The sequence below is a fragment of the Tachysurus vachellii genome, chromosome 24 (genome assembly GCF_030014155.1).
Source record: "Tachysurus vachellii isolate PV-2020 chromosome 24, HZAU_Pvac_v1, whole genome shotgun sequence".
Classification (NCBI taxonomy): domain Eukaryota; kingdom Metazoa; phylum Chordata; class Actinopteri; order Siluriformes; family Bagridae; genus Tachysurus; species Tachysurus vachellii.
The window spans coordinates 11,736,312-11,756,057 of NC_083483.1; the positions used below are offsets into that span (position 1 = coordinate 11,736,312).

At 44.5% G+C, this 19,746-nt stretch overlaps 1 protein-coding gene across 1 annotated transcript; it reads left to right on the forward strand.

Annotated features, from left to right (window-relative positions):
* The first annotated feature begins 587 nt into the window (after window positions 1-587).
* On the forward strand, window positions 588-13,783 carry LOC132839873 (uncharacterized). Its single transcript, XM_060861087.1, has 2 exons — window positions 588-603; window positions 13,014-13,783. Exon 2 carries the CDS (start codon window positions 13,031-13,033, stop codon window positions 13,781-13,783), a length of 753 nt encoding a protein of 250 aa, XP_060717070.1. The 5' UTR covers window positions 588-603; window positions 13,014-13,030.
* The last annotated feature ends 5,963 nt before the right edge of the window (window positions 13,784-19,746 follow it).

Below are 19,746 nucleotides of genomic sequence, written 5' to 3' on the forward strand. Positions count from 1 at the left end.
ATAATAAGTGTACGTGATAAGTGTACGTGTGTACAGAGATAAGTACACAATATAAGTACACAATATAAGTACACAAATAAGTACACACGTGATAAGTGTACATGAACCCACAAGCACAAATGAACAAATAAGTACACACGTGATAAGTGTACATGAACCCACAAGCACAAATGAACAAATAAGTACACACGTGATAAGTGTACATGAACCCACAAGCACAAATGAACAAATAAGTACACACGTGATAAGTGTACATGAACCCACAAGCACAAATGAACAAATAAGTACACACGTGATAAGTGTACATGAACCCACAAGCACAAATAAACAAATAAGTACACACGTGATAAGTGTACGTGAACACACAAGCACAAACGAACAAATAAGCACACACGTGATAAAGAGTACGTAATGAGTGCACGGTAATGTATAAACTGTGTTTGAATAACTCATGTGCATTGTTGAACCTAATGACGATTCAGGTTGATGTGTGATGTAGAAAAATTAATCCCATAATTCGTATGGAGGATGAATTACTCTTTGTAGGTACACTGATTGGACAAGTTAAACGGGATCTGGGAACGGCATTGACTGTACAAAGAGGTAAGTAACGTAACACACAACAAGTAGAGCATCTATTTATGACAAGGGACTGTGTGAGACACAGAGTGGTACACTGAGTAAATGATAAGAAGGGTTACTTGCCGTTAAGCTCTTCCTTTTTTTCCTCACTGGAGTGATTTCTTTCATAACAAATATTATAGATGTTCATATTCTTAGATTCCCAAGAATCCATGGGAGTTGGAAAATCTCAGCCGTATTATTCACATCACTTTGCTCGCCTCACAATCATCACTGTTCTGACCGAAAACCGTAAGTTTATTTCTCACTTCTCATTGGAGGATCAGAAAACTACAATTCGGTGTCAGATTTGTAGTCCAGACTCCTAGGAATCAAACAAGGCCCCACAAGAGCCAATAGGTGCCCGTAGAGTAGAGATAGACAGTTTGAAGGCCAATGACGGTTTTCCACTGTATTCAGAACACCTTCCGTTTGTTGGCAGTTGTGTGTGTGTGGTAGTGGAGGTGCGATAAGGGCCAACTGGCGGGGGGGGCTGCCAGTGATAACAATTCTTAAGGTGTATTGCGCAATCCTAGAACACACACACAGAATAGCTTTCCTGTGTTTTTGAGCAAATACTACTGCTTAGTGTAAAATATTCATATAAAATCCACTCTTGGGTCTCTTGGGTCTCTTTTAGTTTTTGGAAGCTAAGACGTATGGTTATAATCTCGAGTTCTTCATAAACTCTTGACATGTGTTTACCGTAGTATCTTGTAGTATTTTTACAGCAAAATTATTTTGGTGGAAATGAAACCTCCATTCTAGCCTCTGTAACTCTGTGCCAGTAAGGCCTTGAATCGCCCTGATACGTGTAACCAAAACAAGAGATTGTTTTCTTTCCAATCTGGGGCATTCTCTAACTGACTAGAGGACACACTATTATATGATGTTATAAATGAGGCGTTAGAGGAGGAATAATAAACCAGTTGGGAGAAATTACCGAGTGACTGAAACAATTTAACTTTAATCTGGATTGGATTAATTAATTAATTGAATAACTGGTATTTATCTGATTGATTAGTGAATTAAATTATAGGATGGGTCAATACTTGGTTGATTATGTAGCTGGTTGATTTTAATCCATTTTTAAGTATAACTATTGAATTAAAAGTTGTATTTTTTTTTTTGTATGTATACTTTGAGATCCTAATATTTGCCTTGTTTCTTTTGAGAGCCATACTAGAAGGACTCCTGCACAACCACGTTTACCAGAGAGAGAATAAACATTCAGCTGAAGTAGTCAACAGTACACAGAAATCTAGTACCACGTGACAGTGCCACAAGGGCGAGATAGGGGTGCATGATGGAGAAGGGAAGAGGTCTGAATACTCCAGCTGCAATTATAATAATGAGGCACAAGGATGCTGAAAAAGAAATTAGAAAATACATGAAAAAGTGGCAAGACCGGACAAAGGGAGAGTTGCAGTGGCCTGAAAGTGGGACATTTGATGAGGGGAAATGTAAAAAGATGAAGGAAAGAATAGAATGCTGGGGGGAAGCGAAAAAAGAGAGTATAGATAAAACTATGAAGAAATGGGAAATAGTGGAGTGGTTTGAACAGGAAGGAAAGAGAAGAAGGGAAGAGAAGCTAAAAATGTCACAGAGCAAAGAACAGGAGAAAGAGAAGGCTACAGCCCCACCATCAGGTGAATGGGTGGAGCAGCTCAAACCCCCGCCATACATCGAACAAAAGAAGCCCGATTATCAGGGAATATACCCTGTAATAAATACGGGACAAGAAGGTGAAGCACAAGAAATAGAACTGGAAATCACGGGTGGACAAGTCAAAGGAGTAATCCGACAAATGTCAGCAGAAAAAGGAGATATTAAGAACAAGTATGAAGGGTCCTATCATCCTTCCTCAGAAGAAGGGAGCCAGAGGGAGGAGAATGAGATTCTAAGACACAAAGATGAGCAAAAGGGGGGTTCAGAACACCCAAGAGGGACTACAAAAGAAGAAGGAAAGGAAAATCAACAGGAAAGGGACGAAGGCGGTGGATACCAGTTGCACTGGGATGATCAGATAGAAGATATTAATACCCAGTGGGGGAAAGAACATCCTCACCTATCTCACCAGCAGACAGAAGCTATAAACACGGAATGGCTGGCAGGACATCCCCAATCTCAATATATGCGAGCACATAGCACACCAGCCTCAAGAGAATATCGGATGAGGAGGATGGACGAGGCCTACTGGGCAAGTAGAAGGCGAATGCAGGACATACAGTGGGAAGAACAGAGTGCACTGATGGATAGACTGCACGAATCTCTAGATAAGCTGGAAATTCACGCCAAAAGGGCCCTCATAGCGGGAGGACAAGGAGAGCCCCGCCAAGAGAAGGAAGAAAAAGAAGGAGCAGAAACGGTGGACGAAAGGGTGAAAAGATCTGCTGGACAGCAGTCACCGACCTCCCTGGCTACAGAAAACGAGGAGGAAGTATCCCAAGGGATGGGCCCAGAAGACGAGAAATCTCAGCCGGATAACAGAAGCATGAAAGTGAGGATAGATGGAGAAGTGCAATTAACCTCACTAGAGCAGGTAAACCTATGGCCAGACAAAGAACAAGGTGAAGCAATTAAAACAGTTCTGAAACAAAGTTGTATGGCAGATGAGATAATGCAGGAACTGAAAGAACACACATCTCACCTGGAAATGCGAGTGGAGGAGTTGAGAGGAGACCTAAAGGAAGAACAGAAGCGTGCCGAGCAAAGGATAAGAGGCCTACAATATGAAAAAGAAGAAACCACAGCTGCAATATGCAAAGGCTTGGAGAAAAGGTTGCAAGAACAAGAAGAAAAGATAGCAAAAGCAACCGAAAGAGTAAAACGAGGAAAGAGGGCCAAGCCCACCATGAGAGACAAAAGAGATGAAGCGAAGTGGAAACTACTACAGGGCCGAAGATGTGTGATCACACGGTCACAGGCTCAAAGCCAAAAAAGGGAGGTGGACAAAGAAGAAACTGAAACCTCCAGTGACGAAGAGGGGGAGATAGATGAGCCTGAGTCGCGTGGAGCAGCCGCAGCCGAGCCGGACAAATACACAATGCCAAAGATGGCAGCACAGTATCCTCTAATAGTCAAAGGACAGCAAATACATTATGTGCCATGGACCTTCATGGATGTGACTGGACTAGTAAAAAGACTGCCAAGTGTGTGTGAAGGGGCACAAAAATGGATCACAAAGTTTGAGGAACAGACAATGGGACCGAGTCTGGCCTTGGGTGACCTGAAGGTAATCCTGTGCCAGACAGTTGGGAAGGCAAAAATGATGGAAATGTTTGGCCTCGCTGGACTAGGAAAAGAAGCGAATGACTCAAGAGCAGATGGAATAACCTTTGGCCCATTCAGAAACCGTCTGTGGGACCAGCTAAGGGAAGCATACCCAACTAAAGCCGATCCGGGCAAAGTGGAGAAACTAAAGCTGGAGGAAGAAGAGGGAGTTGCCCAGTTTGTATTGAAACTCCAGGAGTCTTGGAGGGATGAAATGGGAGCCTCGTGGGATGAAACGCCCGCAAGTATGACTCTGTTCAAGCTCATGTTAAAAAGGGCTCTTCCAGCAGAAGTTCAAGACCAGCTGGAGACGGTAGTGGGTTTGAACACTATGCCATGGGCCACCTTCGAGGCAAATGTGATACACCATACAGAACTTCACAGGAAAAGGAAAAGGGAGGCAAAGAAGGCTGAAGAGAACTTGCTAGTGCAACTGCACAAGGCACAACTGGGGGAACTGACGAGAAACAAACAAGAAAGCCACGATAAGAAAAAGAAGGAGGACAAAGAATACACTAAACAGGCGGCAGTCATGGTTGCCCCAGCTGTAGTTCAGGTAGCACCACCCCAAGAGGGAGGAGTGCCACAGGTGGTGACACAGACACAGCCGGTGCCCCCAACTATGATGCAGTATCCTATGGGATACCCAACAAGTTATCCAGTGAATTCTCAGTATGCACCTCTACGACGTGGATGGGGACCAACCAGAGGTCGGGGAAGAGGAGGACAAGGAAGACAGCCTCCACAGAGACCGGCCTGGGGAGCAGGAGGACAGGAAAAAACCTGCTGGAATTGCAATAACCTAGGTCACCTAAGATATGAGTGTCCCTACTTACAGTATGGAGCACCAGGAGGGGTCATGGGAAACCCAGGAAGACAACCGATGCCGGCACAGATGCCTGCTCCAATGTTTCAACAAGGAGCAGGGCAGTCAGGGATGCAACAAGCACCTGCAGCAACACCACTAGGAGCTGGAAATTGGGCAGGCCAATGGATGGGCCCAGGGTTTCAAGGACAAGCCCCAGTACCACCTGGAGGGAGCCCATTGGGTTCAGCTCCAGGAGGAATGTGAAGAGGCCTAGAGAAGCCAGAGGGGGAGCTGGTGCAGTGTACCACCTCACTGCACCCTGCACAAGAACCAACAATTATGGTGGGAATTGGAAATGAAGTACAGGCCCCATTCCTGATTGATACAGGAGCAACATTTACAAGCATTGGAAAAGAAGGTGCAAAGCTTCCCCTCACACGTAGAGCAATAAAGACAGTGGGCTTCTCAGGAAAAACTCAGACTCTACGATTTACTGAGCCACAATGGATTGCACCTCTACTTTATTCCCCAGACACTCCAGCTAATCTTCTTGGAAGAGATGTGCTCTGTAAACTAGGAGCCAAAATACACTGTCAGCCAACAGGAGTGTGGATAACACTTCCAGAAATGTTAGCTCGACAATACCTAGTAGTAAGCCAAGAAGAGGAAACGACAGAGCTAGACAAAGTGTATTGGATGGAAGTCAAAGACAAAAATACATCACAAATATGGAAAGAATATTCGGAATGGAAACCATGGTTAAACTACATACGCCCAGATTGCCGGGAGGCTAGAGGACCATGGCATTGTACCCTGAAATATGATGAAGGGGGAAAAGATGAAGAGTACGCATCGTTATGGGAAGAACGACTAGAAGGAAGAAAATATGTCATCAGCACGGACAGCATAATACTTGGTCGGCAAGGAGTAGCTGCATATGCCGTACTGCCAGAACAGATTCACGAATGGTATCAAGTTGGAGACGCAGTCTCCCACATCTCCCTGATGATTGGGCAAGGTTTTGAATCAAAAGATTTAGGGCCTATGATGAGAGAAGCAAGAAGGGTAGAGAAATGGAACACGACGAGAAATTCTAGGGTATATATGTCAGAAGACAAAACGTTTCTAAAGATAGAGTATAAAGGGACAGAGCAGGTAGTAGCTACTACTATGTTAGTAAGTCAGCAAACAAAGATACAAGTAAGAGTAGGAGTAGAGGTACAGATGCCACAAATAGCAGATGAGGAAGAGTTGACAGAAAACGATGTAGTTAAAGCATTAGATGAAGTTCCGGAACAACTATGGACTAAGCACGCAACAGATGTAGGACTAGTCAAATCAGCAGGGCTAGCAAAAATACAAATCAGACCCAATGCTCCACTACCCTATCAAAGACAATATCAGCTATCCAAACAAGCGGAAGAGGGGATAGGGCCAACTATTAAAGGGTTACTAGAAGTAGGGGTTTTAATCCCCACTAGGAGTCAGTGCAACACTCCAATTTTTCCGGTCAGAAAGCCCAACTCAGACAAATGGAGATTGGTCCACGATTTGAGACCAGTCAATCAGATAGTGGTGGCCGAGACTCCAGTAGTCCCCGATCCACACACTTTGTTATCAAATATTCCAGTGGGAACGAAATGGTACACAGTAATTGATCTATGTTCGGCCTTTTTCAGTGTTCCATTGCACCCTGACTCTCAGCACTTGTTTGCATTCACTTATCGTGGGCAACAGTATACTTATACTAGGCTGCCCCAAGGGTATTGCGAAAGCCCATCAATATTCAACCAAGTACTGACCAGAGATCTGATAAATTTACAACTGAAAAGCCTTATGATTATGTACGTCGACGATTTATTGATTTGTAGCCAATCTAAGGAGCAATGCGTACAGGATTCAATAACAGTATTAAAGGTCCTAGCAAACAATGGGCACAAGGTTAGTAAAGAGAAGCTACAATTCTGCCAGAGAAAGGTGGAATATTTAGGACGAGTTCTAGAAGGAACAACACGAAAAATATTACCGGCTCATGTACAAGCTATACGTGATGCACCACGACCTCAAACCGTGCGCCAGATGTTGTCATTCCTGGGCATGGCAGGGTTTAGTAGACCATGGATATGTGACTTTGCCTTAAAAGTACAACCACTTAGAGACCTAATAAAGGCTACAGATCAGGCTAAACCCAATGCACAGCTGACATGGACACCAGAAGCACTAGCAGCATTCAAGATGTTGAAGTGCATACTAGCCTCAGCCCCAGCGCTGGCTAGTCCAGATTACAGCAAACCATTTCACCTATACGTGTCAGAAAGACAAGGTTTTGTATCGGCAGTACTAATGCAGCAACAGCAAGGGGTAGGAAAGCAGCCCATTGCTTATTTCAGCACAGCGTTAGATAATGTAGAGAAGGGTATACCGCCATGTTATCGTGCCATATCAGCAGCAGCATTTGCATATCAAAAAGCTTCTACAATTACGATGGGTCACCCCGTGACCCTGTACACAGCACATGCACTGCATGCATTATTGACAAATCGAACATTTGTAATAACCAATGCAAGGCACACAGGATATGATGTAATACTGTCGGCACCAGAGTTGACAATCGAAAGGTGCAACACAGTAAACCCAGCCGAAAGAATGGTGCTGCCGAGTGAAGGGACTCCACACAATTGTACAGAGGAATCTGAAAAGTTCCTGAAAGCGCGACCAGATTTAGAGTCCCAACCTCTTTTAGGGGCACAACGAATCTTCTTTGTGGATGGATCCTGTTATCGCACCAGTGAGGGAAACAAAGCAGGTTATGCAGTAATTGAATACGACCTTATTGAGAATGTATATCAAACAATTAGCGAGGGGACTGTCCCACAACCATGTTCAGCTCAATTGGCAGAGATAAAAGCATTGACAGCAGCGTGTAAGCTAGGAGCAGGAGAAGCGTGTACAATTTACACTGACTCAGCTTATGCATATGGGGTATGTCATGTTTTTGGACCAATCTGGGCACAAAGAGGTTACCAGAGGGCTGATGGTTCTGCTATAACCCATGGACCAGCCATATTTGAACTGTTAACAGCTATACAGCTACCTGAGAAATTAGCTATTGTGAAGTGTAAAGCTCACAAAACAGATGGAACAACAATAACTAAAGGAAACGCTGCAGCAGATGAAGCAGCCAAAAAGGCAGCATTAGGGGATAGATGCATAATGGCAGTTATGCAGGGAGAAGAGCCAGATGCAGGTCCAGGAGAGATGTCGATAGAAGATGTCAGGGATGCACAAAACATAGCCAATCCGGAAGAAGTAGAACAGTGGAAAAAGCGAGGTGCTTTTCAGGACAAAGAGTCAGGAGTATGGAGAGGCGGAGAGGGGTTGTGGGTAGCACCCACAGCCCTATTACCAATGTTGATAAAGGAAGCCCACGGGATAGACCACTGCAACAAGAGGGTGATAATAGACATTATCCGGAAAAATTGGTGGTCTCCGTATCTAGCCAGTTTCGTAGAAAAAACACTGAGAACATGTGAGTTATGTGCTAAAAGAAATGTCAGGAAGCATTTCACAGCCCCAATAGGACACATTCCAGAACCTCGAGGGCCGTTTCGACACTTAATGATGGATTTTGTGGATATGGCAGAAAAAGCAGAAGGGAAGCGTTACATGTTGGTAGTGATTGACATGTTCAGTAGATGGGTTGAAGCAGTGGCCAGTGCCAGGAATGATGCCAAAACAGTGGCAAAATTCTTGTGTAGGGAAGTAATCCCGAGGTTTGGTATTCCAGATCAGTTGAGTTCAGATAATGGACCTCATTTTGTAAATAAAGTAATTGAGTCCCTTGCGCAAGCATTGTGCATTAACCATAAGATGGGATGTGTCTACCACCCAAGTTCACAAGGAAGAGTAGAAAGAGCCAACGGCGTGTTGAAGGAGAAAATTGCAAAAATATGCGCTAGTACCAGTCTGAATTGGGTACAGGCTTTGCCTTTGGCTCTGATGAAAATGCGTTCACAGACGAATCGTACAACGCACTTGACACCTCATGAAATGGTGACAGGCAGGCCAATGCCCGTGGCTTTTATACGAGGACCCTATAAGGGCCCATTGCTTGAACAGATGGAAGGCGAAATGTCAAGCTATGTGAAGCATTTAACCCATATCCACAGACTCTTGTGTTCTCAGGTGGGCCCGGCCACACATGGCACAGCAGTAGAGGAAAAGGAACCACGTAACCAGGTAGAACCAGGTGATTACGTGTACATCAGAACGTTCAAGAGGAAACATTGGAGACAACCAAGAAGAGAAGGACCTTTTAAAGTGGTGTTAGCTACCCCCACTGCAGTTAAGATCGAAGGTAAGGAATACTGGTATCACCTTAACCACTGTTATCGTGCGACAGCTGCAGTAGACACTGGGGAAGAGCCCTCAACCTCAAAGGCAGGGGTACACAAGCAGCCACTTGCCATGGAACAAGGAACCAAGGAACAACCCTCCACGTCTAAGGAAGGACAGCAGTTGGCGGGGCAGTCACCCGCCGCAGAAAGGAAAGGAAAGGACTGGGAGACATTGCCGAAAGTAAAACAATACACGACTCCGTATTCTGACGACAAGGATGATAATGATCCCTATGGTCCAGACTTAGTAACAGGCCCGGCCGCTGGAACACGAGCCAGAGCTAGAGCACGCACACAGCAAGGACCGGTTATTGTCAAACCTGCCAAGGAATGTCGAGACATCCTAGCCCCTGTAGATGATATTGTTGATGTTAGCCCAAGTGTTCACACAGGCTCAGTGGAGGAACTAGATGTTTCACAGATCTCACTAACCACGCTAGACGATACACCTTAGAATCAGCAACGGGTCCAAGCACGGATCAACCAGGTCCACTACCTGGTTAGTTCAAAACTGTAGACTTTGGGGTACTCGACTCCTTGTAACGTTTATTTAAAATTATAGCTAAACGTCTGTAAATCATGGCGCAGCTAGCCGCACCCCAGAAGAGGGGCACTGATGATAAACCATTAGATGAACCCGATGGAACTGATAAACAAAATAAGGATAGATTAACTGTACGAATATTTTATATGGCATGTGTGGTAGGGGTAATCTTAAATCTGGCAATCATAGTAGGAGTTCTTACAGTAAAAAGTTATGCCCATATCTCACAACCAGGCTCCACGCATAATGACTCAATGTCCGTTAATACTCCCAAATCAGGCTCACGGCTCAGACGTAGTACAGGCACAGGTTCTGCCACTATAGGAGGACGCACAGTTTTTCAGGGGAAAAGCTCCTATCCCATAATAGTGGGAGTTGACAAAACATCAGCAAAGACGGCTATTCAAAATCACATAAAGTGTGCTTTAGGATTATTTGCCCATGCTAGCCAGCAAAAGAAAGTACTAAATGGCACGTTGTATTTTGTGATGTATTCCATTGACTACGCTGGCCCCTTTCCGGCGGTAGGTTCAGACCCAATACAGTGGGCTAAAAACCAGTCATCTTCTCACTACACACTGACCCTAGAGATTCGAATTAAGCGACCAGGGGATGTAACCCAAGATTCAGCAACCAGCATTATTGTTAAGGGACAACCTGCCAGTGATGACAAGGGCGTGCAGTGTAAATTAATCCATGCCTTCTGGTATTATAGTCTTCACATGAACTCGGTTTACCCGTCCACACTGCAGAAAACGTCATTCTTTGAACCATATGAAGCCCGTGTCTACGTCCCTGCCTGGAGTCCAGGTTTCCAATTTCGCCAAGCGAGCATAGATTTTTGGGCTGAATGTGGCGGTTCAGGCAGTAGCGGGTGCGTGACCCGTCACTCCAAGGTGCAGGGGGAATATGGGGCGCTTCAGAAGTACATCAAAATGATCAGTATTAAACAATTTAATATAGCCGAAGGTACTGAGGGAAACCTCTATCGCCAGTGGCTGACGGAATCCGCCCGTCAGGTCACGACAGATAGCACCTGTGTAATATGCCATGACCGGTCTAATCAAATCCCCTATGTAATGCCTACTAGAGGCATGGACGAGTGTGACAAATCCCCATATAATGATACACATTTATGTCCGGCTCTTTGCCTGTTGGGATCAGCAGCCAGAACACATGGGCCGAACTGGATGGGCAACATAAGTATATCTTGTGCGTATCGGCCGGTAGCCTCGCCAATCCCCACAGATATGACAGTCCAGGTACGGCCTAACCAGAAGTTCCCATTATGTATAAAGGCAAGAGGAGCAGTGTATGTCGGATTTCTTTCTAAAGCAGCCTGCAAAGATATATTAGATGCTCATCACCCTGTAGTGAATGTGCTCCCACGTTGTAATACGACAGAATATGGATGTGAGAAATCCATTCCAGGACAAATGACCGCCCCTAGTCTAAGGTTTGGCACATTGCCACTGGCAGACATTTTTTGGTATTGTGGAGAGAGCACAGCGCTTCAGACACTTCCCCGGCTGTGGCATGGACTGTGTGCTCCAGTTGTGCTGGAGGGATATCTCACAGTGATGGCCTTAAATGACTCCCTCTTAGACCTCCTTTTGACCCCAGTACTTACCCGTGCCTCACGATCCAGACGTGATGTCTCACGATACCTACAGCCCAGTAACGCCTCCGTGCTTCCTGCCTGGTCAGCAGACCCTGATATTTACATTGACTGGAAAGGTGAGCCGGTGGGTGTTCCAGAGGAGCACAGAGCCTTATCCGATGCGACCTCAACAGCGTGGGCAATCCTGCTACCGCATGTGCAAGTACGCAGAAACATAAGGTGGCTAAACTATATATGGTATAACCAACAGCGTTTCATTAATCACACAATTGCGGCCTTGGGACTCATAACAGAACAGTTACATGCCACAACATTGATGGCCGTAGAAAACCGCTTTGCTATAGATCAAATGCGCGGACCAGATCAGGGAGTGTGCGAGCTGATCGGCACTGACTGCTGTGCCGTCATCCCACTTCACACAGGCCCAATAGGACCGCTAAATACGATACTCAAACGTATGAAAGAAGCCCGAGACCAGATGGTCCGGAACTCAGGGGCCCCAGATCCGACTTGGTATAAATGGTTGCTCTCAGGAGACGGGATGGCAGGATTAATGCGCATTGGCATGATTTTTCTAGTGGTCCTGCTGGCCATTGGCTTTATCATATGCTGTGGGATTCCTCTGCTACGTGCCCTAATCGACAAAACAATCCACTCCCTTTTTGGACAATACATGCAAACGCAGTTGATGGAATTGGACCCAGACTCGTTCTCACTGCTGGATGAGAACAAGAATGATTCGGACAGGAACTAGTGGCGCATATACAGGACTGTAATATATATATATATATATTAGTGTGAGTCCCTGTTTGTTTGTGTCCCCTGTGTGTGTATGTCTTGTTCGTGTTGTGTACAGATTATGGTCTCCCATTCCGGCGTTCCCAGCGCCGGCGAGCGCGACGACATCAGACGTGTGCCTACCGTGACCCTGACTCTGAAGGCCTGGCATACCTCTTTTATAGAAAGAATAATAACCCGTACCTAGAGTGTTGCTTCTCGTGCAGAAAGTTAGCCCTGGAGGTAGATCTTTCTGCTTACGAGTGGATATACCACAAGCTCGATAGGGAACCACAACGGTCCTGGCGATCTTTTCCTCCCTGCATAACACAGTATCGATGGGTCACCCTGCTGGAAAACTCGCGCCCTATTCCACTGATACTTTCACACGCTGATATTATGCTTGAGGGGGGGTCATGGGTAGCTGCGTGGCAGCCAGATATAGACTACCAGCTTACAGACAAACTTGTCCTGCGTGTACATACCCATGAACTTCGACGCTGCATTACGATCGCGTCCTTTTATGGCCCGAAAACATCTTATTTCACGGAACATTCAACAGAGCTCCACCCGACAGTACTACTCACTTTTCTTTTGTGGCTACCAGCTGTGGACCACATACACTAAGGGACTAGTTACAGCCCTGGTCAGTCTGCCAACCTCACCCGAGTGGGTATTCCGAAGCCTGCAGCAAGGCAGGGACTCAGAAGTAGTCGCTATTTTGCCTGGTACATATTTCACTCGGAATTTCCCCATGTCTGGTTCTCACTGGAAAACAAACGGCGAATTAAGGCACCATTGCCACGTTGGATATACGCAAGGCACTACAACCATTACTGGTGGTGGCCGTAATTGTGACTGAATCCAGGCCGACTATACATAGACTTTTTGTACATATTCTTGAGTAATGGGTGTTGGTATTTGTGTCTATTCGTTTTGCCGTCTCTATGCTTGTTTCTGTGTTGTTTGTAGAGCATTGTGTGCAGGCCATGTCGCGCCCACGGAGAGGCCGGCGACGAGTCCAGCGACCCCTCACCTGTGCACGGTTGGAGGCAAGCCCGCGGGGTGTCGCTTGTCGCCTCGACGACGCTCCTGGCTACTGCTACACATGCATCCAACTGGACATCGAGGTGGACCAGTCTGACTTCGTCTGGAGGGACTTCGACCTGGGTGCCGCGCCGCATCGTACCTGGCTGACATACCCGTCCCCGCCGACGGCTGACACCTGGTTCACGTTGCTGGAGGACACACGCCCCGTGTCACTTATCCTTGCACACGCAGATCTAGTCCTCCCTGAAGGACTGTGGGTTCATTCATGCTACAAGAATGACTATATTCTTGACAGAGGACTGCTTTTGCAGGTGCACACATATGAGATACATCGTTCCTTTTGTGTGGCCTCAACGTATGGACATGGACGTAAACATGCGTATATTATTTCTCGCCATATACGGCAAGCCGCCATGCGACAGTACTGTACTCTATTCTTTTGTGGGTATAAACTTTGGACGTCTCATACCAAAGATGTGCAACAAGGACTACAGGATATGCAAGAACCACCCATGTTCATGCACTCATGGACAGGAGGTGATTCGGATGCGGTTGTTCCTGTAACTCGAGACTATCACGCTTATCGCAACAGAAACATTTGGGGTTCCCTACGCGCAGGCCGTCACATTTGGGCCCCCTTGCCACGGTGGATTCGAACCATGCATCGCAATCATTATTGGTGGTGGTCATGAGGAGGACTCCTATGCCATGGGAGAACTGTTTGATTTTCATGTGTTTATGAAACTGCTGTATGTTTCGGTGACCCTGGTGACACTGATTTCACTGTCGTGCTATATTTGCGGGCAGAGTGAGAATTTTCCCTCTAGTGGGCATCCAGAGGGTTTTTCGCTCACTCCTGGCTCACCTTTTTGAGAAGGGCACGTGTGTGTTGTGGTCTACTGTGCATGTTGTTTTTGTTGGGGGGAGAGATGTTGTGTGTTTTATGTATGTTTTTGTTTTAGTTTTATGTATGTTCTGTTTTCGTTTGTGTTAGGGTCGTCGTGGTTAGGTACTTGGGTTTTGATGAGACTTTGCAGTCTCAGAGGGGGAAGATGTTGTGAAAAATCCTTGAACCTTAGGAGAATACACATTACATTATAATATTATTATAATTATTATTACATATATATATATAAAATTATTATTATTATTAATATATATAGATATATATATATATATATATAAATAAGAACCACATTGGAGTCAGAGGGAATGGTTATAGGTTTATTGGTTATTATAAACATTCTCAGTAATCGGAGGGCGAAGTAGGGGAATAGTCTGGGGATCCAGGGCCATAATCAGAGGGAGAAGAAGGAATGTAATCTGGGGTTCCAGGGCCGGAATCAGAGGGAGGAGATGCCAAGGCAGGACTGAGAGGACGGATATAGGCATGAGGCACTGGAGGAGGAGGAGAAGCGGGAGTCCCGAGCTCAGGGTTGCAAAGCTCAACATGAGGACAGCCATCAGTTTGGGTTCTCTGATCCACGAGGTTAGGCAGAGGGGTTTGAGTCGAGGACGTGCTAGTAAGAGGCCCTCTCACAATATGGAACAGCAGATGAGGATGCTCGGGGAGGTCAGGAGAACAGAGCTGTTCCAGACACGTAACGAGCTCATGGGTGATATGAAGTAGCTGGAAGCGGCGATAGCTTTCCATGACATCAGCGGCCATTGGCCTTGGGTAGGGAGACGGACGAGGATGGTGAGGTGAGGACATGATGGGGCAACCAGGATGAGCTGGCTGATGCGAAGGGATCTGAAGGGAGATAAGAGGAGTTAGAGGAGATAGAGGAACGGAAGCTTGAGATAAGTGTAAACAAGCCCAGCCTGAGCAAGGACAGGCTGAGATCATAGCATGAGATCATAGTATGAGATCATATCAAAATTCAAGCAGTTAACAGATTAGAGGAGTCAGCAAAGAACTCCATTGTTTTTGTACACAAGTAACATTATAGTAGCAATAGCTTAATAATAATGACAACAGTATAGCAGTAAGAGTTTAGCAGGAGTTTAGCAATAGTGACAATATAAGATGACAAATAGATAAGAGCTTTCTTGTATGAGAAATAATTTAGATAAGAGCTTTCTTTTAACATAATAACTTTTGACATAAATCAGACTCATAGAGTGACTTATAATTATTAAAAATCATGTATAGTAGAAAATAGCAAAGGAGAAACTTACCCATTGTAGTTGAATGAAGGATTAAATCTTCCGGACGTCTGGCACGGAAAAAACTGAGAGGCAAATGTAACTTTGACCAGGGAGTGAAGCTCTTTTTTGAGCACACTTTTTAATAACAAAAATTGTTGTTTAGGCATAATTGTTATGGCGAATGAAGAAGACCCAGGGTCACAGGCCTGGGCTCCCGGGCCTGGGTCCCGGGGAACTAAGGGGAGGAAAATCCATAAATGGGCATATGGGCAAAAGGTGAAGGAAAAAACAAGGGGACTGCAAGGAACAGGACGTTACAAAAACATATGAGATGATTCCGGTAAATAAGATGACATAATGAAAAGGTGATATGAAAACCGGTCTGTGAGGGGGGGACCGATAAGGAGGCGCATGGAAGCGTATATATAGAGGAGAATTTTTGGGGCCAAATGTGTATGCGTAAAAAATCCTGTAACTCTGCAGGTCCGTCCGGAGGGTTTTTGTTTTTGCATGCCGATGCTCTTCATGAAGATGCTTTTTTCTTTTTGGGTTTTTTGGGATTTCTTTTGTTACTTTCAAATTGGCAATTTCTCTTAGAGAATTGTTAGCTGATTGACCACAATAAAGAAGTTTGCTCATTCTCATCCAGGTCTGAGGAGTTTTCCCATTGTTTTAATTCGTATTAATGGTAGTGCTATCAGTAAATTAAGTTTTAGTAACAATTATATAGTATAAAAGCATTATAAAGTATATCAGTATAATTCACCCTGATATGTGCCGACTTGGAGACGGGCTCTAAGTTCCCACACACCTGTATGTTCACTGATCAGGCATAACATTATGACCACCTTCCTAAAATTGTATTGGTCCCCCATTTGCTGCGAAAACAGCCCTGATATTTCAAGGCCTACATTAGAGGGGCCTACCCGAAGGTGTTCTGTGTTATCTGGCACCAAGATGTTAGCAGCAGATCTTGTAAGTCCTGTAAGTTGCAAGGTGGGGCCTCCATGGATCAGACTTGTTTCTTTAGCACATGATATCTGGGTAATTTGGAGGACAAAGTCAACACCTCAAACTCATTTTTGTGCTCCTCAAACCATTCCTGAACAATTTTTGCCTTGTGGCAGGGTGCATTATCCTGCATAAAGAAGCCACAGCCATCAGGGTGTACAGTACATGGTTTGCAACAATGCATAGGTAGGTGGTCAAAATAACATCCTCATGGATGGCAGTACCCAAGGTTTTCCAGCAGAACATTGCCCAAAGAATCACACTGCCTCTTCTCATAGTGCATCTGGGTGCCATGTGTTCCCCAGGTGAGCAATGCACAAGCACCCAGCCATCCATGTTATGTAAAAATAAATGTTGTTCACCAGAACAGGTTACCTTGTTCCATAATGCTATACCTGATTGGTGGATATGCCCAAAAACTGAGCCTTTGGGCACACCGTGAGTGACAGGCACAGTGGCAAAGTAACCCTCTGGCAACAAGTTCTGTTGGAATGGTATGATCTAAGTCATTCCAGGTCACTGCCTGCAGTACAGTTTTTGACTATAGTGAATATATAATTAAATTGGAGCATTAGTTTCAATTTGTTAAGCATAATTTGTCAATTTGTTTAATTATTTTTAAATAATTAAAAATGACACAGGCTAATTTTAAAGTAGTTCCCACAACATTGGTTTTGCATAAAGGACCTGCCTTACGTTGAGTTTCTACAAAAAACAGAAGATAATGTGATGTTCCCAGCACATATGTACCTAGGTTTGCAGGTAAAGCTATATGGGTATGTGGACAGCAGCGCAGGTTCACAATCACCAATTAGGTTCCGTTACATTCCATGTTCTGCAATACTTATGTGTACCTGCAATACTTATGTTTATTTTACCCTAAAGCTTCCTGACAAGAAATATCAGCCCATTTGCAAACACGAGGTGGATCATACAAAGTTTCTAAGATAAAAATATTATCGTTTGATTATATGTCAAGATCTATGCCCAAAACTGAGCCTTGGGGCACACCTTGAGTGACAGGCACAGTGCAAATTATTCCTCAAACAACAATCCATTTTGAATGGTATTACCCTGCTAAAAAAAACAGCATTGCTGGTCCAGCATAAGGTATGTTTTGCATGCTGGGACCAGCTTGGGATGGTGGTATGCTGGTCCAGCATTAGGTGCTGGTTGCTGGTGTGCTGGCCGACCAGCCTGGGATGCTGGTGTGCTGGCCGATCAGCTTGGGATGGTGGTATGCTGGTCCAGCATTAGGTGCTAGTGTGCTGGCCGACCAGCATGGGATGCTGGTGTGCTGGCCGACCAGCCTGGGATGCTGGTGTGCTGGCCGACCAGCCTGGGATGCTGGTGTGCTGGTCAACATATGTTGTCTTTTGGATGCTAGTATAATCCCAGCAAGACCACAACAAAACCCATTTGTTACATATCACATTTCTTAGTGCATATTCATAGTTAAATAAAGACCAAGACAATTTTCTAGAGAATTGCAATTCACTTTTTAATAAAGAAAAACATTCTGGATATTCCTATCATTTACAGTACATGGCTTTCTTGAAATGTATTCAATGGATTTATTGAACAATGACATTTGCCATCACACTGTAAAATACACACGTGCACAAATAACGTTACACAATATAAACTTTACAACACACATTTTTGGCCTTAGCTTCCGCTCTCTCTTTTAGCGAGTAACAAGTAGTATGTGGTGGCGATGACCATGTTTTTTTAAGAGGTGCTACCTGGAGTTGTTTGCCTGTAGACAACTTCTGCTTTATGCCTTCTTTATTCTCTGAAAAATTATAGAAACAAAATAAGAAACAAAACTATATATCACTCATTTGTTTATATTGTGCAGTGAACGAATTATGATAAAACAGCTACTGCTTAAGTTACATACCTTTAAGCATCAGTATTTGTGCCCTGAAGAAGTCTTGCTTCCATCGTACCCAATAAACCTGAGTTTGGACAAACATGTCATACTGTAGTTGAAGTCCTTAATTTCGCTAGTTGAAACAACTGCCGTGCAGCCGTCATCCAGGTACCTCATGTATGCAAACATTCTGATTCCCAGTGATCAGCAGATTCGTCGTGTAGAAGCTGAAGCTTTTTATTTACCCCAAAACAAAATCCTAATTACGGTGGCAAAAACATGATGATCTGGAACACGTGCACTTATACTAATTTCGATAAACACTGTAAGGCAGTGGTCCCCAACCTTTTTTTCTCTGCGGAACGGTCAATGTTTGATCATTTTACCGCGGCCCGCTGGGGGTGGGGGGTGGCGGCTATACAATTAAATTAAAATGAATAATTTTAATTTAATTGTATTTAAACATGCCTTTTTAACTCACTACAATGCTAAATCAACGAGAACCCTGAGTTTGTTTCTTTGCAATGAGACAGTTACATCTGGGGTAATAGGAGACAATGACACCCGAAATGTGTGTTGCTTATGTCCAGTTTATTCCGTTGTTTTGTTTTGGTTGCTGTCACTGCAGAAAACCCCGCTTCACACAGATAGCATGTCGGAAATGGCAATAGGGATTTAAGTGCTGTGGTGGCAATCTCAGGGTATTCCGCCATGACTTTAATCCAGAACACCGGCAGAGTTTCTAACTTTCTAACGACTTCTGTTTCGTACTCATTTTTGCTAATTTGTGGGTTAAATTTGAGCAAACACAATATACACGTACAAGCACTGTTAAACATGAGAAAGTACCGGTGAACAGAGAGAAGAGCGAACCTTCTCCCCACCAAAGATACAACGCCACTGCCGCTTGCAGCCGCTCAGCTCCAGACGTCACCTAAACCCGACCCGATATCACGATATTTTGCACATGCGCGGTATTGGTGCGGCTTTAGGTGACGTCTCTCAGCTCCCGGGTTAACCTCTCGTCCATGGAAAGTCGCACAAACCCGAGAGAAATACACCACAGTAAATAAAATGGAAATAATTTAATGTTCCTTGGGCGGCCCGGTACCATTTGGTCTACGGACCGGTACCGGTCCGCGGCCCGGGGGTTGGGGACCACTGCTGTAAGGTATATAATGTAGTCGAAAACATTGCGAGATTTATTTTAGGAAAGTGCAGGAACTACATTTACCTTCGTGAACATAGTTGCTTTAAAGGTTGCATAGCAATACTGATGTTGGGTAATATCTCTTCACATTACCGCTTTACTAAAAAAACAGACAAACAACTTTACTACTTCTTAATTGAGACAAATGGATTATATCTATATATCATTCAAAAACCATCATCCTGTATGATTTATATGCTGCTTCCCTCATGGAGCCCGGTAAGTCAGCATTTGTTGGTATTACTATATATAATTTGTGGAGACACTTTAATCCCTAAAGAACGATTTTTAAATGTTTTTATTGTTTGTTATTCAAAGCTTTTATTTCGGTTCTTTATTCCAAAGAGGGAGCAAAAGAAATAACACACTTATAATTAAATATATTCCAATATATTGTGTTTTAATCT

Coding starts and splice junctions, on each gene's coding strand:
- LOC132839873 (XM_060861087.1), top strand. CDS start 13,031: ATGTCGCGCCCACGGAGAGGCCGGCGACGAGTCCAGCGACCCCTCACC.